The 14,749-nt window shown below is 39.6% G+C and overlaps 1 protein-coding gene across 1 annotated transcript in view; it reads left to right on the top strand.

Annotated features, from left to right (window-relative positions):
- Positions 1-14,749, top strand: part of lama2 (laminin, alpha 2) — a 198,122-nt gene that overhangs the window by 176,836 nt on the left and 6,537 nt on the right. Inside the window, exons 44-52 of the mRNA XM_016439772.1 lie at positions 70-194; positions 282-444; positions 535-679; positions 1,983-2,121; positions 2,337-2,457; positions 4,231-4,443; positions 11,197-11,348; positions 11,439-11,615; positions 13,291-13,486. Coding sequence (XP_016295258.1) covers positions 70-194; positions 282-444; positions 535-679; positions 1,983-2,121; positions 2,337-2,457; positions 4,231-4,443; positions 11,197-11,348; positions 11,439-11,615; positions 13,291-13,486 — 1,431 coding nt within the window. The remainder of the gene's footprint in view (positions 1-69; positions 195-281; positions 445-534; positions 680-1,982; positions 2,122-2,336; positions 2,458-4,230; positions 4,444-11,196; positions 11,349-11,438; positions 11,616-13,290; positions 13,487-14,749) is intronic.

Genomic DNA, 14,749 nt, shown 5'->3' with positions numbered 1-14,749 from the left:
TGTGTGTGTGTGTGTGTGTGTGTTTGTGTGTGTGTGTGTGTGTGTGTGTGTGTGTGTTTGTGTGTGTAGAAAGCAGATGCTGTGAAAACCACCACGTTCTCGGGCTGTATGGGAGAGACGTCTCTAGATGGAAAACCCATCGGCCTCTGGAACTACAGAGAGAGAGACGGGGATTGTGCTGGTTGTATGGTCAGGTGAGCACACACACACACACACACACACAGCTGTGAGTTCAGTGTAAGAGTGTGAGGATCTCAGTGTAATGCTGTGTGTGTGTGTAGTCCTCAGCCGGCGGATACTGAAGGCACGGTTCAGTTCGACGGAGAGGGTTACGCCGCCGTCAGCCGACCCACCCGATGGAACCCAAACGTTTCCACGGTCATGTTCAAGTTCCGCACGTTCTCCACAGACGCGCTCATGATGTACTTCACCACCAAGGACATGGTAACAGCCCGCACACACCTACACCATATTTTACAGTATCTACATGCGTTCTGCTGGATATATCTGTGCTCTGTCTGTCTGTCTGAGCAGAAAGACTTCATGAGTGCAGAGCTGAGGGATGGGAGGGTGAAAGTGAGTTATGATCTGGGCTCCGGCACCGGCTCCATCATCAGTGACAAACGCTATAATGACGGCAAAGGGAAGTCGTTCACCATGTCCCGCATGAAGAAAGAAGGTACAGATATGAGAACAGAGCAGCTCACCTTCAGCAGTGTGCCAAGCCGATCTCGAGATGTGTCTAGAAAGGGTCGGAAAAATGAATATCCGATACTTACCCACCCTCATGCTGTGTTCACATTGGTCTTTTGCAGGCTTTTGTAACATGTGCAATGTATTTAAACTCTACTGAAGTCATATGATGAGCGTGCCAAAATTAAACGTATTATTTTATCGACTGAAGATCATGACCCGGTCACAGCTCTTACAGTAGACGCATGTATTCAGATGTGCCATGTGAGCTCAGTGATGCCGAATGCTGTTGATTCAGAATTCGAGGCAAATTTAATGGGTCAGCACAAATAAGTGTCATTTCACTACTATTTATGTACTATTATAGAATTTATTAACATTTTAGCTTTTATTTTTATATTTTTTCATGGTAGGATTAGTAATTTTGTTTTGTGCTTTTGTCATTTTTATTTTTTATAATTCATTTTTATTTCATTGTTAGTTTTAGTAATTTTATTACTTATTTGATTTCAGTTAGTTGCCAAATAATACAAAAATATATATATATTTTATTTCGGCTTTATTTCAATTGTTAATGAAATATATTTGAATAGCTTTTGTTTTAGTTAGCAATAACACCTAATGTCAAAGGAGATGTAGAATTATACAAATGTACATTCATATTTTGCACCATCCTAATTTAGGAGGTTTTATTTCATCACAAACATGCACTGCGCATGATACAAAACCATGCCAGTCAATATATATATTTTTTTATTAATGCTATTATGCACATCAGAGTGAATGACATTTGAGTCTAATGTATGCGCGTCTCATAACAGTGTCTTTTTGCTGTTTGCAGACGGACTCCTTTTTTTTTTTTTTTTTCTCGATCTGTTTGCATTCATTGCACAATTACACTGCACAATCGCAGGCTCACTCTTGCTTGTATTCTCTAACTATCGACGTAGTCATCAAATAAAACATGTATGCATGTTACTTGACTTCCTGAACAAGTGCGGATCGACTCCAGTTACAGTTGCTTTCACATTCACACAAATCGCACTACAGTTCCATTGCAATTGAACTCACAGCATTTACATGAACAGTTTTTCATGCAAACTGTGCTTTGTTTCGAACTAAACTGCCAGTGTGAAATCTGCTTTAGTTAATGGTCAAACAAACAGATCTGGTTGAGCGAGTGCTGCTGTGTCGATGTTTTGAAAGCATCACAGTGTTTCACTTGTCTGGGACTGGGTCTTTACTCTCTGACTCTCTGTGATCACACTGTCTCTTTTACGTTTGCTTAGCAATCATCGCCATAGTGAACATCGATACTAATGAGGACGAGCAGTTGCGGACGGCGTCTCCAGGTGGAGCTACAGGCCTCAACCTGAGGGAGGATGAGAGGATGTATTTTGGCGGTGTACCCAAGACTGGAAACTACAGGTGTGCAAATGTGTATTCAAAGATAGGCTTCTGATGGTATTAGATGAATTCCTCCTGTATTTAATCTCACGTCTGACTCTGTTATTGTCTTCTCGCATCATTGACAAACTATTTTGTTCTGTTTGACTCTGTAAAGCTGCTTTGACACAACCAGTATTGTATAACCAGCGCTGGATAAATAAAGGTGACTTGACTTGACGTCTGCTTTTCCTCAGGTCAGAGGTGGTTTTGAAGAGGTTCTCTGGCTGTATGAAAGACATTGAAGTTTCCCGAACGCCGTACAATCTGCTGAGCAGCCCAGACTACACAGGACTGATCAAAGGCTGCTCCATTGAGGTACAGTAAGACAACACCTGCCTGTCTTTGTTATCCTCTCTCTTGACTAAAGGCAACATTTGCTCAATTTAAATATTTCTCCACAAGCACTCTCTCTTTTAAAGGGACAAGTCAAGAGACAAGAGAGTGTTTAGTCCTGAAATCAGAAGAGAATTAGCATTTCTGAGCCGTCGGTTCCCTCTGAATTTTTCTCTGGGTTTTTAGAATCACAGTTTTCAACGTATGAGTTAAAAAAAAAACTGTGTTAATATTACTTAAAGGGATAGTTCACCCAAAATTAACAAATCTGTCATCGTTTACTCACCCTCATGTTGTTGTAACCTGTATGATTTTACCTTTTGTGTTCTACACAAAAGAAAATATTTGTAAATTATTTTTATTTATTTATTTTGTCCGTACAATGACAGTCAATGGGGTCCAATGTTGTTAGAACCCCGTTTTTTAGAATATGTTCCACAGAAGAAAGTCAGTCATAACAGGTTAATAAAATGAGGGTGAGATTAAAAGATGACCTGTAGTTTCCAGATTCAGAATTCAAATTTAAGGTGTGTAATTTATGTTCTAAAACCAAATATGAAGATCAGGCCAAAAGACCTTAATTTACTCATACACTGTTAATAGAAAAACACTATAGAAAGATCCCTTGTTGACACCTGGTCTGCTCATATCATCTTTAATAAATGTTTTTATTCTTCTGACTTCTGAATCCTCATCTCCTTAACACAAATGCATATGTGTTGAGTAGTTTGTCTTGAACAGGAAGCTTTAACTCTGGTACTGTTGAGGCTTACAGTGCTGATAGGTTGAATTATGATTATCAATACAAAAGAGTACCATACTATATCATGAGTTGTACATTAGTAACGTTGTCCATTAACCATTTCCTACAGTGAATCATCATTGATCACTGTGTGTTAAATTCTGATATTTAGTATCATTTTACAAAAAAATGACATTTCTACATTACACTATTTTTGTAACAATAGCACATGGAATATCTTGTTTCTCTTCCCAAATCCTCACCCTTTGTCTTTTTTTGCAGGGGATTTATAGGCTATAAACATTTATTTTTCTATTTTTGTCCACTTTTAATCCCTATATTTGCAACCTTTATTGTGGTAAAGTTGAAAAATGCTGTAGATCAGATATTTGTACATGTCGAAACAATAGAAATCATCAATGATCTTTTTTTTTCGAATTCAGTAAATATCATTCAAGGCAACAAGTCAGTTGTTGGTGAATTAGAAATGACTGGTCTTTGTCTCATAAAGAAATGTTTTATGTCATGAGTTTCAGTTTTCAGTTTTCAGGTTTCAATTTCTCTCCTCACATTCAGCTTTAACACAGTTCGTGCTTGTGTTTGTATAGCACATTTTCCACATGCCAGTAATTCAGTATTTGTTTATTCTTGTTCTGCGTTAAATTTAAAGAATTTGTTGTGGAGTGAGAGGAACTAAAATAAGTTTATAGTGTTTAGAATGTTTGTAAATGTTTCGTTTTATTTACTGATAAATATGTGACTTATACTTTGACACAGCTGTTTTTTGTTTGTTTTTTTGTCTCAACAATGCAGTTTTGACCTGGTGCAACTTTTAGATGCAGTACATAAAGCCATTTGAAAAGTAAAAACAAAAAAGGCATGATACAAAGTTTCCAGGACAGTTGCCATAGTTGAAGAAACACCCATGACCAGTCTGATGCCATCAGCTGATGAGCCACAGTAGGATTTTTGTTGAAACTCCAAACTAAACGCTGGCTTTCTCTGTCTGTCAGAACCTGCACACCGTGAGCTTCTCCAGGCCTGGGTACATGGAGCTGAAACCTGTGTCGTTTGACGTAGGCTCAGAGATCTCTCTCTCCTTCAGCACGAAGAGTGAAAACGGCATCATCCTGTTCGGCAGAGGAGGACTGACCTCTATGACACAGCTGACGCAGGGCCTGAAGCCTGTCCACATCCCGCGCCGCTCACGCAGACAGACCGGAGAGGTGCTCACACACACCTCACACTCTTATTCAGTCATGAGATTACGAAATATGTTTAATGCTGATAAACCCTTTTACATAGATTGACATTCCAACTGCACAGCAGTCCTGTACACAACAGTCCTATAGTCCCAGTACTCTTTTTTTTATTAGTAAACAATGGAGGAAAATTCTTTATAAATCGAATCCGGATTTTGTGGGGAGGCTTTGAACAGTTTCTTGCAGCCAGACTTATTGTTTTTACATTCCACTTAGAGGCAGGCTTATCAAAAATCACAGCAGTAGACCAGCAGGGACAAACAAACGGCTTCAAAGAAAACATAAGAAATGAGTGGAAATGTGTGTGGACTTCGTAAACAGCATTTCTGTCCTGAAGTACTGATTATTTCAAAAACTTTCTTCGCCAATGAAGTGGAATAGATGAGAAATTACTAGTTGCATTCCGAATAATTCCAAATAATTTTCATAATTCCTTTAGGAAAGTGGTTCCCAAACATTTTCTGCTGGACCCCTTTCTGTAGAAAAAAATAATTTTCTCAGGAATAAAACATGCATCACTCTCTCAAAATCTCAAAAGTTGACGTTTGCCAGTTTTCTTAATTAAAAAATAAATGCTTGATCTGACAACAGAATTTATCTGTTTGTCAAATTTGAGTAAGTCAACAAAAAGTGCACCTCAGTTTTTCTTTTTTCTTTTTTTTACCATAGATTGACCATGTATGGACAAAGGGCCTAAATACATATTAGGGGACCTGATGCATTATAGGCTCCAAACACAACAGTCAACATTTGTTTAAATGCAAAAAATTCACAACCAACCATGTTTTTAAGTCTTTCAAACATACACAGTATATATATATATATATAGTGAAAACATAATAGGTCCCAAAATAGATCCTTGTGGAACCCCACATGTAAAAGGGTCTGAAGATGATACAAATTCACCTAAGGTAACTGTAAAACTTTTATTAGTTAAATAGGACTTACATCAATTTAAAACAATACCTCGAATCCCTACCAAGCGTTCAAGCTGTGCAATAAGAATTTTATGGTCTATAGTCTCAAATGCTATTATCCCCAGAATTGCAGCATCCCCAGTGTCTACAGTTAACAAGACATAATTAAAAGCCTTTAAAAATGAAGATGAAAAAAAACAGCTGAATGAGAATAGCTTTGTCCAGCAGTTTTGAGAGAAAAGGCCATTTTGAAACAGGTCTATAGTTCGAATACACAAAATAACAGTGTTAATGTTGTAAAATTCATCAATTATGAAACAAATTCAATTTAAGCTGTAAAGGAGAACTACAGAACACAATAGTGTCATTATTCAGATCAATGTAGTTCAGTGTTGATTTAGTTCAATTCAATAACTGTCAATGTTGCATAGTGTCATTATTCAGCTCAATTCAGATTTTGTTCTCATCTGATTAAAAAAATATTGCTGAAAAAATGTTGCAGTTAAAGAAATGTTGCTGAATATAAATTGTCTTTTAAACCCCACAAACAAAAAGTTTCTGTAGGTATGACTGAGTCTGAGTGTTAGCTGCATTGCGTAGTTTTGATAAATCCAGCTTTCTTCCAGCCGATTGCAAGCACAGACACACAGGAGACTGTGTGAGATGGTTCAATGCTATTCTTTTTGCCTGTCTGAGTGTTTAGGAAGGTGATTATGGGTAATGGTGGAAGTCCAGGGAGCCGTGGCCTTCAGTACGAGATCATAATGAATCCACAGGGTTACAGGGGTCTCATAGCCCATAAAAGAGATTTATTATACAGGCAGGTTTGTAATTGCCTCTGCCCTTCAGCAAACAAAAGTTGATTTTTTCTTTTTACCAAGTGGACTAAAGGCCAGGGGCACGGTGATCATTTTAATTAAAATATGACTTTCTACATCTTTGTCAGTAACATCTTCATCATCCTTCTCTCTCGCCAGCTCAGGGGCAGCACATCAATTATGCTGCGTATTCGTAGTAAGCAGTCGCCTCTCTCACCTCCCCATGATACTCCGTTTGTAAAAATAGATTTACAAGCTGCAGTTTTGATGGATCACGTCCAATTTGCAATAACCCTCCTGGGAGAGGGTGCCGGACCGCCACCTTTTGAAAATCATTATTGCTCGTAAATTAAGTGGGTGTCATTTTGCGGGAGTGCAGCTTCGGAGAGGCCAAGGGTTTTCTCCGCCGCTCCTCATTCATTCCTCCAATTTACGGCGTGTCCAGGGTCACCTGCGTTGCGTGCGTGTCGCCGTCGGCTTGGAGAGGATCCTGCCCTTGCATCGCTTTCCTCAATTACAGTGCAGCGTGGAGAGCATGAGTGTGTGCTCTCAGAGCCGTCTGTCTGATTACCGGCCCTCAGCTCACTCCCCCCAAATATATTACTGTGAGCCATTCTGAACCTCAGTACGTCTCAGTGTAACATTCTTATCAAAAATACTTAGCTTTTTATCTTTAGACTAAATTTTCATATATTATAAAGAAACTTTAAATATTTTATCTTAGCTTGCAAAGCTCACCATTAAAATGCTTGGGTGTTTTTTTGAGTGGTTTAGGGTGTTACCCAGTTGCTAATCTTTTTGCCATGGCATTGTCATGTGGTTGCTAGGGTGTTGTGTGTGTTTTTAGCACAGTCAGTTAACAAAGAAGTTGTTAGGGCGTTGTAAGGTTGTTGGTTACGTGTTCTAGCTGGTTTCTATGTAGTTGCTGGGGTATTCTGAGTGATTTAGCATGTTACATAGTTGCTACTCTGTTGCCAGGGCATTGTCATGTGGTTGTTAGGGTGTTGTGAGTGTTTTTGGCGATGTAGGTTAACAAAGAAGTTGTTAGAGCGTTGCTAGGTGTTTCTTTACGTGTTCTGGTTGGTTGCTAAAGCATTTCTAGGTGGTTGCTGGGGTATTCTGAGTGGTTTCTAGAGCATTGCTATGCAGTTGCTAAGGTGTTCTGAGTGTTTGCTAAAATGTTGCTATACGGTTACTAAAGTTATCTTAGTAATGTTTCACATTGCTATGGTGTTCTGGATGGTGGATCAGGTGTTCTTAGTGGTTTCAGTACATTGCTATGTAGTTGCTTGAGTGTTGTTAGTGGTCGCTAGGGTGTTGCTAAGGTGTTCTGAGTGTTTTGAGCATAATTGGTTAACCAAATAGTTGTTAGGTGGTTGTTTACGTATTCTGGTTGGTTTCTAAGGCTTTTCTAGGTTTTTAGCTGGAGTATTCTAAGTAGTTTAGAGTGTTACACAGTCGCTACTCGGTTGCCAGGGCATTGTTATGTTGCCAGTGTTGCTATGTGGTTGCTATAGTATTCTGAGTGTTTTTTTTTATGATGGTGGTTTGTATTGAGTGGTTTGTTTTAGGGCATTGCTAGGTGGTTGCTTTACAATTGCATTAGTGTTTTGAGTGTTACTTATCATGTTGGTATGTAGTGAGTGGTTTGCTCTAGGCAGTGGCGGCTCGTGGATATTAAAATATAGGAGGCACACTAAATTATAGTCCCCTCCCTGAGGCGTTTTTTTTTTTAACTGCTTAATAAAAGCCTGCTTTTGGCTATGTTTATGTAGGAAAACGACATTGTACGTATACAGCAAAACAATATATTTAAAATTGTACTTACCTATTACTTGAAGAAAAAATCCATCCTCCTGTCCTTCTTAGTGGCAAATGTGTCTATGACTCTGTCGTAGAATACACCTGTCGTCTTTAATTCATCAATTAAGGCTGACTCCAGAGAAATTGTTGCCAAGTGTGACAGTCTTTCTTGTCCACAGTTACTGCGAAGATATGTTTTCACCCTCTTCAGGCCAGAGAAAGAACTTTCAGCAGACACAGTTGTTACAGGAATTGTTAGCATCAACTTAAGCAATCTGAACAGTTCTGGCAGGGTGCTATGCAAATCGTCCTGTATGATCATCTGAAGCAAGTCGCTCGACTCTTTATGGAAACGCTTCTCTTCATAGACCACAAGCAGTTAATTTTTCAACCTCCAACTGTCAAAGAAGGGGTACACTTTTAAAAGTGAGGCCAGTTCTGCATCAGGAAACCCCTTTGGTTTAGCAAAATCCGCAAATGCTGAGAAGTCCTGAAGTCGAAAAAAATTCAGACTTTTCATATCACTAAATCTCTCTGTCATCTGACATATAACTGCATCCATAATTTCATAGAACAGAGATCGATAAGAGTCAGTGATGCTTGGATCTTCACCCTGCTCGCTGCAGTGAAATCCTTCCTCATAGTCTCGCCAGCCACGGCGGCGCAGCTTCCTTCGGCCATCCTCGTGCCCAACAGCACGGACAGTGTTGTCATACACTTCTTGGAAAGTTTTGTCAGTACGAAGTGCTTTCAGTGATTTAAGGGTCGAATCTATGTAGTCAAACGACCGTCTCAAATCAAGCGATCTAGCTTGGAGAACCTGGAACAAAACATCGGTATGTCCAAAAATTGCTCGGAAAACATCAAGCAGAAACATGAAGTTGAAATCCTGCAATTTCTGTTTGAGTGCCATGGCCTGAGCAGTCCCAGCCTGGTTCCGTCATGATTCGGTCAAAGACAATGTTCAGACTCTGGTGGCCTTCACATACTGCATTCACGGCGCGGCTTTTAAAGTTTCACGGAGTAGCCGTGCCTCCGGGAATTCGAACTCAATTGTCAGCCTCAGTCAGTAAAGCGGTCCTTTTGGGTGATAGAGTGAAAAAATTGTGGAAACAGTCCAAAAAACATCTTGGCATCTTGAATATTCTTCGTCCCCTGCGCCAACACTAAACTCCTGCGCCAACACTGTTACAGCCATGTAACCTATGGCTGTAACAGTGCACAAAAAGTGACACGGGCCCTCACACCCCCTCGCTGCCCACTCATACAACTTGCGCCATCATATGTTTGACAAATTAACTTGGCCTCTGGGTTGTACTTCTGAATTACTTTCATTAACACTTCAGAAAGTGATTCGGCGTCTCTGTCGGCACTAACGTCGTGGAAACCCAGAAATCTCTCACAAATAGCGCCACTGACATTCACATAACGGAGAATGACGGACAGCTGGCATTTACATGAGACATCAGTAGTGTCATCTGCTTGTATGGCAAAGAAATCAGTTGACTGAATTTCTTGATCTATTGCATTATTTACAACAGTGGCTATACTGTCAATTATGTCATTTTGAATTGATTTTGAAGTACCTTTGAAAATGGTGGATGTTTTCAGATGCTCTGCAAGTGCTGGGTCAAACTCTGAAAAGGTTTCTAGAAGTTGTACAAAATTCCCTTTGTTTTTACTTGTAGCAGACTCATCGTGACCACGAAATGCGTGTTCTTGTTGGCCCAAATATAGAACCGCAATGATCAGTTTGCGCAAAAGATCACGGTTTTTCGCCACCTGCTCATTATGCCACAGTACCCCAATGGCAGCGGCCTGGCTGAGTGCCTCATCGATTCTTACCCGCCCGAACAACTGAAGCTTAAGAGCGGAAGATATGTGGCTCCGAGACTTTGCATGTCTTTCCATAGCTCTTGCTAAATTCTTCATATCGTTGAAACCAGTCGTAATCCATGGATTGAATCCTCCAGTTGATTCGTCAAATAGCAGACAAGGCCAGCAGAAGAGTTTGTTCAAGTTCACTGAGCCTGTTAGCCACTCGGTTTTGCTAAATAATTCGTTTCTAAAACAGCGTGTTCGGCCGCATAATGGAAGATTGTTTTATGTCCAGATTAGGCGTGGGTCTTCCTTCATTTTTTATTTTTAGCTGCTGCTCAAAAGGGAGCTTTGTAAATGTATTTGCGCTAAAATATTCAATATCTCGTCCCTCCATATTTACTACATTATAGGCGCCACAGAGTCGTTCATGCATATTTCAACGTTATTGATGTCTCAACGGTGATTGGTTGATAAACCAAGGGAGGCTAGCCTCCTCTGTAAATTTTGTAAGCCATTAAGAAATAGAGCCACTCTGCTGACATGTAGAAATACTCGATGCTGATTGGTTAATTTTTTATCAACGGAGGCCAGAATCTCCATTTTTGGATTGTGCTTCCCCCCTCCCCTTCTCTATCCACAGAGACGTTCACTGGGAATACAGCAGCGGTAAAACACAGGGGATTCCGACTTAAGTAATATTTTATTGTTTGCAATGGTGAAATTACAATTAAGAAATACACATTATGAAGACATTAAATATTATTTGGAGATTTCATTAACATTAAATTGTAAGCTACTATTACTATTTTTACACCTCAAAATTTTGCGTAGGCTGTGCCTCCCCTGACGAGCCGCCACTGGCTCTAGATGGTTGCTAGGGTGTTGTAGCTGGTTGCTGTGGTGTTGCTATGCAGTTGCTGTAGTGTTCTGAGTGTTTTTTTTATCATGGTGGTGTGCAGTGAGTGGTTTGTTGTAAGTGGTTGCTAGGGTGTTATATCTGGTTGCTAGGTTGTTGCTATATGGTTGCTATAGTGTTTCGAAGGGTGTTTTTTATCATGTTGGTATGTAGTAGGTAGTTTGTTATATGGTGTTGCTAAGGTAATCTGTTGGTTGCTAGGACATTGCTGACAGTGCAACACATGAATTGAAGAAAATGATTCATGTCTGGAGCACAAACCAGATGCCAGATTCATTAAACATGGACGTTCATTAGTTTGAGTTGTGGGATTGTTTAGATCGCTAACACTGCGTACAATAGTGACTAGTAACAAAAGTGATTAGTAATAGTGATTTCCACTGATCTTTTATTACACAAGTTCGCTGTCTAAGCCTCATCCCATCTGTCTGTGTGTCTGCAGCCCTTCCTGTCTGTGCAGCTGAATAAAGGGGCTCTGGAGGTGCTGGTGTTCACAGGCAGCAAGAGTCCACGCAGAGCTTTCAGAAAAGCGGATAAGGGAATACTGCATGATGGGAGAGAGCACTCATTGCGCATCCAGAGACTCTCGGGAGCGTAAGACCACCCTCTCTCTCTCTCTCTCTCTCTTTCTCTCGTCTTGTTTTTCAAGCCTCTTTGAAACTAATGGAACATGTGCGTGTGCAGATTATTCACTGTGCAGGTGGATGAAGAACCACTCTTCCAGCAGCCATTACCCAACGATCATCCTCTGAGCATCCATCGGCTCTTCATCGGAGGCATCCCGGCGGACATAGAAACAGGTGTACAGCGGCCCAACGTGCCGTTTGAGGGCTGCATCTGGAACCTTCTCATCAACACAGTGTATGTCCAAACTCATCATCCATCCATCCTGACCTCACATCTCTATTAAAAATACATGTTTTTGGTTGAGTTAAAGGTGCTGTATGTAATTTTGTCTGCTAATGTTTTGGTCTGTGTGACTCCACCCTCTGCCAGTTTACCCAGTAGTATTTTGACACCCCGGGTTGCCAGTTGATGAAAAAGACAGCGTATTGTAGACATGGAAGTGAACATATAAACTGGGTCAGAGATAACAGATTCTACCCGACCTAAAAAGCATCGGCATCCATCGAAAAAAACTCTGTAACCAAAGACATTAAAACGCGGAAAAATCAACTCCTCAGCTTACAGTGCAAGGCTTGGCATCTTCCATTGTCAATTGCGCTGGTTCCTGTTGGGTGTCCCCAGTCTGGCAACCCGCATGAGAGTTGAGTCTGAAGAGGAATAATATTTTGCATATGAACTGCAGTACCCATTTCAGCCTCTAGCTGTCAATATTACACACTGCACCTTTGAATGGCTTGATGCAAGTTAATGCTTAATAGTTTAATAGTTTTGTGAAAAAGATAAAAACTAATGAAGGTGATAAGATAAACTAATGAAGGTGACGTTTCTATTGAGGAAAGTTAAGAGAAGAGACAATTCACCCAAAATGAAACATGTACATATGATGAGATACTTTGATATTTTTTGTCCGATACAGTGTTTTTTGTTGTTGAAACATTCTTTAAAATATCTTTCTTTATGTTCCACAGAAGAAAGTAAGTCATACAGGTTTGCATTTTCATTTTTGGATGAACTATAACTTTAAACCACATATTGCTACAGTTCCTAATAACTGCCCCATCAGTGTTGCCAGGTCTGTGGTTTTTTACTCTGGGATGTGATTTCGATGCAGGGGGTAGTCGCAGAAAATAATATAATTGGGCTAGTTTTGGGCTTGTTTTGATTAGCAGTTGGGCTGGTTTTGTGTGCACCATCAGTTGCTCAGGATTCAATGGCAACAGACTTTAAACCCATTTTTGGTTGTAATGAGAGCCTTTATTTTTAGGTGTTAGATATAGAATGACAAAATGGTTTCAAAAGCTGAGATGTGTAAATTCAGGCATTAGTTTGGCATTCCTTTTGTTTGGTAAAACTAGCTTGTTGTTCTGTCTTAGCACCAGACTTATCAGTAATGTTGGCACGTCACAGCTTTCTGTTATTCAGATAATAGCAAGGCAAAGACGTTAGCAAGCCTTCCAAGCTTTTCGAGGTCACCTTTAACAGCCCATGATAAATGTACCGACCTCCAGAGCACAATTCACCGCAATATGTCACGACTGGACTGTGCTATAGTGACTCGTACACACCAGCGACTGGTGTAAACATTGACCCATTTTTTCCAGCCTCCCGTGGCTGTAGATTAAAGGTCTTGTTTTCCTTCCAGTACAGTTTTGAGGTGCAGTCATAAGCTAAACGTTTTATGACATTAATAATCACAGTTTGTCTTGCTCTAATGAGGAGTATGAATCTCTGCCAGTGGGCTGTGCGTCTTTTCCACTAGAGCGAACCCCATTGCCCTCTACCAGACTCATTTAAATGAGTCTGTCCTTGCTCATAAGCGTGTTCATTATTCACCTGATTGGAGTCACGTTGTGTCATCGTTCCCTCAAGAGCGGCTGTGTGTTGTGTCTCGTTTCTGTCAATGAAACAGGCCCATGGATTTCTCTCAGCCCGTGGCCTTTGAGAACGCAGAGATTGGGCAGTGTCCTGACCTGGCCCCGCCTCCACCCCCGCCCGAGACCCCTGAGGAGGAGGAGGAGGAGGAGGAGGACGAAGAGGAAGAGGCTCCAGCCAAACCAGCACTCATCCCTACAGAAGCAGCTCGGCCTCCACCACCAGCCTCCACTGTACGTCCTAACAAATGCATTGTGGGTAGAGAGTCCTGTGTGATTCCTGTAGTTTAAGACTGACCGCATCCCAGTTCCCATACTTACAAAGTCTGTGGTCTGCTGGTGATGGCTAAGTCCAGACTTTTCTGCATGTTAGTCAGTCTCTCGGGCAGCCACTGTCTATTGATTCTTTCTCATTCATTATGTTTGACTCTCACAGGTGCTTCATTCACTTCATTCATTCTAATAAGTTAAATAAGGCACTTATAGTAGGGTGACCATATTGTGCTTTTCAAAAAGTGAACAATTATAATGGTAAAACTGAAATTATTAGCATTAAATAATGTGTTATTTAATGCATTAGGAATCATGAATCTATGTATAAATGTACAATTTATACAACTTAATAATAAATGTTAAAAATGTATTAGCTCATGTATAAATTAAACATTGTCAGTTCATGATACCTAATGCATTAACTAATATTAGTCTAATTATAAAGGCATTATTGTAAAGTGTTTCATTTAGTTAATTTTGTTCACTCACTCCTTTGGCTAATGTTTTGTGCTTTGTTGGACCGATATGTCCTTCTAAATAGTTTGCACCATTATTTGCCTCTGACGAGCAGTAGCTTTGCAATCCCAGCAGGGATGAAAGCATGTTTTACATGTTTGTTTGGGTAAAGTAGATGCAATGAGCTGTTCGCTACTGTACATGAAACTGCGTTTGTGCATTTTCTTTTCTGCAAAATAATGTATTTTTAATTACATTTTAAATGTATTTCAAAATATTAAAAAAAATGGCCAAAACTATGTATATATTTGCTAAAATATGTTTCAGAATGTTTTATGTAAATATATTTTCTACCAATATATTTTCAATCATCTTTTGTATATTTTTTGAAAATAAATTAACAAAAATATAAATATATATATATATATATATTTTTTTTTTAAAGCATTTAAAAATATTTTTTCCCCTTCAATCTGAGAAAATGTTTACGTCACATTTAAAGAAAAACTTTATTTGTTGTCTATAACACATGTCTATAACACAATAACAAGTAACACATCTGAAAATATTGAAATGTACTTTCGTGCCTCTGAAATACATTTTGAAATACATTTTGGTATATGAAGGTTAAAAATATATTTCGTTGAGCTTGTACTGAACATACAGTACATTTAGCATATATGTAAAATATCAGAAAATAAATGTGTGTGTGTGTGTGTGTGTGTGTGTGTGTGTGTGTGTGTGTGTGTGTGTGTGTGTGAGTGATAG

This window comes from Sinocyclocheilus anshuiensis, unplaced genomic scaffold, assembly GCF_001515605.1.
Source record: "Sinocyclocheilus anshuiensis isolate Anshui unplaced genomic scaffold, SAMN03320099.WGS_v1.1 scaffold1518, whole genome shotgun sequence".
NCBI lineage: Eukaryota > Metazoa > Chordata > Actinopteri > Cypriniformes > Cyprinidae > Sinocyclocheilus > Sinocyclocheilus anshuiensis.
The sequence above is the reverse complement of the archived record's forward strand: the minus strand, read 5'-3'. Positions and strand labels throughout refer to the sequence as shown.